Source organism: Vombatus ursinus, unplaced genomic scaffold, assembly GCF_900497805.2.
Source record: "Vombatus ursinus unplaced genomic scaffold, bare-nosed wombat genome assembly UNPS02011369.1, whole genome shotgun sequence".
Classification (NCBI taxonomy): domain Eukaryota; kingdom Metazoa; phylum Chordata; class Mammalia; order Diprotodontia; family Vombatidae; genus Vombatus; species Vombatus ursinus.
In genome coordinates this window covers 3,727,003-3,729,827 of record NW_020951147.1, presented here as the reverse complement: position 1 = coordinate 3,729,827, position 2,825 = coordinate 3,727,003, and the positions used below count along the sequence as shown (strand labels likewise).

Below are 2,825 nucleotides of genomic sequence, written 5' to 3'. Positions count from 1 at the left end.
GGCCAAAGAGAGGCCCCCAGGGGTGAGGGGATGGGGGCAGCGTCTGGTCAAAGAGCCCCGCTCTTTCCACCCTGACCCTCCCTGCCACCCTAATCCCAGAGCTGCCACCAGGCAGTCTTATGCCAGTGCTGTTGCTGATACCCTGGGGAGACTGTGGCCTTCCCAAAGTAAAAATCCTGGCCCTTGTCTTCCTCTCAGGGCTGGTGTGAGGACCCCTGAGATGATTGATGGGGGGGTGGGGAAGTCACTTAATCTCCTGGCCTCAGTTTCCTCATCTGTAAAATCAGAGTCGGACTAGATGAGGCCTTCTCCAACTTTCAGTCTGTGACTATGACAGGTGCTCAGTCCTGAAAAGGCCTGGCCTTCTGTAGGAGTGACTGCCTTCTCCTGCCTCCTGTCTCCTTCATGTGGCCACCCCGGAGGGGCTCAGACTTCCCTTGGCCTGGGAATGTAGGGTGGGGAAGGGAGGGGCACTGGCCCTGGCCTGAGGCTGGGGGCTGCCCCTGATCCCCTCAGCCCCGGTTCATGTGAGGGTCTGTTTCTTCTCTCCCCCACCTCACCCCAGGTATACAGTGCCAACAATGTGGAGCTTGTGACGAGGACCCGGACGGAACATCTCTCTGATCAGGACAAGGCTAGGACCAAAGGTAAACCCAGGTGCGCCCACCTGCCCGCCACCTTCCTAGAGCAGAACGAAGCCTGGGCTGGGGCTCTCAGGCCCCTCTTAGCCACTGATATGCAGTGGGATGTTGGCTGAGGCACTTCCTTTCTCAGGGCCTCACTTACCTCATCTGATGAATGGGGCTAATAAAAATAATCACAACAACCATAGTGGAGCACTTTCCACGTTCCAGGTACCGTGTAAGCACTTTACAATTACAATCTCATTTGGTCTTCACAACAACCCTGAGAGGTAGGGGCTATTGTTATCCCCATTTTACAGATGAGGAAACAGAGGCAAGCAGTGTTTATGGTAACTTGCCCAAGGTCCCAAAGCTAGGCTGGATTTGAACTCAGGTCTTCCTGAGTCCAGGCACAACGCTCCGTGTACTGTGGCGTCCTCACATGGCCCTCCATTACACCTCTTCTGCTGAAGGAATGAAACTGGCAGGAAATCACACAAACTTGTTTTCAAAAGTTCAATTGGGTGCTCAGATTCCTACTGGCACCTGCCTACACCCCCATCGTGTCACTCATGGATTCATTCATCGTGCATTCATTAAGCACCTACTGTGTACCAGACCCTGAGTCCCCACCTTCAGTGAGCTTCGATTCTGCTGGTTGGGAAAGCTCCATGGCGTTCCCCGTTGTCCACCCGCCGATCCCATGCCAGGCAGGAGGCCCTGGCTGGAGAGAGGGAGAGGTTGGGCCAGGGGGCTGAGGTAAGGCTGTTCTCATGGGCTCTTCTGTTCACGCAGGGGGGAAGACGCCCTTCCAGTCCTTCCTGGGGATGGCCCAGCAGCACTCAGTCCACAACGGGGTGAGCGAGGGCTGGCCACGCCCATGGCCCATTGGTCTGTGGGTGGTCAGGCCTGAGGAGTTGTGGCCCGCCCTTGGGCCAGAGGGTTGGGTGGTGGGCCTGAGGGCTGGGGTGGGGGGGTGCAAAGGCTGAGCACTTTCCCTGGGGTGGGCTGGGGCAGGCCCCTGTGCTCCAGTCAGCTAGTCCCACCAACCCCACGGCCATCTCCCCGGAAGAGTACTTTGACCCCAACTTCAGCCTGGAGGCGAGGAACATTGGCCGCCCCATCGAGATGTCCAGCAAAGTGCAGCGGTAGGCTCGTCCTTCCATCGCCCCGGCCCCTCCTGGCCCCAGACTTTCTCCCCCTTCCCTTTTGCATGGACCCCCAGTTCCACAAGTCTGTCCTGAGTACTACTGCTCTAGGCCCAGCTTGGTGCCCGGCCGGGCTCTGCAGAGGACAGAAGCCCTGGGGCAGGAAAACAGGGCTGGGGGCCAAGCCTGGCTGGGTCAGTGGCTCTGACCAGCCTGGGAAGGTTTATCCCAGGTAAAAGGATCCTGCAGCTTCCCTCAAATCTGGAACTGGCTGGGGTCTAGTGTGGAGGGTCTAAGCAGTTCTGATAGGCCAAGGCTGGTCTGGCAGGTTCAAGGCCACCCTCTGGCTGAGCGAGGAGCACCCCCTGTCTCTGGGTGACCAGGTGACACCCATCATCGACCTCATGGCCATCAGCAATGCCCACTTTGCCAAACTTCGAGACTTTATCACCTTGCGCCTGCCACCAGGCTTCCCTGTCAAGATTGGTGAGGAGAGATGTAGAAAGGTGGGATGGGAAGGGCTGCAGGGGATGGGGTTTCTGTCTGTGTGGGAGCCCTGACCCCCCCCAGTCACTGTCACTTACCTCGGTGACATGGTCCATCAATTATTAAGCACCTACTGTTTGCCCAGCATTTTACAAGGTCTTGGGGATGCAGAGACAAAGGGAAACTGTCCTTGTTCCCAAAGAGCTCAGTCTGTCTAGGGGAGACAACATGTCCATATGTGGGCATGTAAAAGCTGTACACAAAATGGATGCAAAATAATGGGCGGGGCATCAGAAAAGGTCTCAGGAGCTAGGGATACAAGAAAAGCAAACACAGCTCCCCTAAAACATTCTAATGGGGGGCACCGCGTGTAAATAACCTACAAAGTGAGATTTGTGTCCAGGCTTATGCCTGGCCTGGGGGCAAGCCCCGGGAGATGGGGGGGGGGGGTGTGACGGAGCTGGGGGTGAGCCACAGTGAGAGGGTGGGTGACTGAGCCCCAGAGGGAGAGTGGGAGAGTGACAGGGCTGGGGGGGAGGGGTGTGGGGGGGAGGTGGTATGGGGGGTG

General features: G+C 57.5%; 1 protein-coding gene across 2 annotated transcripts in view; it reads left to right on the top strand.

Annotated features, from left to right (window-relative positions):
* The window catches only part of ANKRD13D (ankyrin repeat domain 13D), a 9,388-nt gene that overhangs the window by 4,172 nt on the left and 2,391 nt on the right, over positions 1-2,825 (top strand). For both annotated transcript variants that reach the window (XM_027856062.1, XM_027856063.1), the window contains 4 exons: positions 566-647; positions 1,419-1,480; positions 1,641-1,771; positions 2,100-2,257. In XM_027856062.1, the coding sequence (XP_027711863.1) occupies positions 566-647; positions 1,419-1,480; positions 1,641-1,771; positions 2,100-2,257 (433 nt within the window). The remainder of the gene's footprint in view (positions 1-565; positions 648-1,418; positions 1,481-1,640; positions 1,772-2,099; positions 2,258-2,825) is intronic.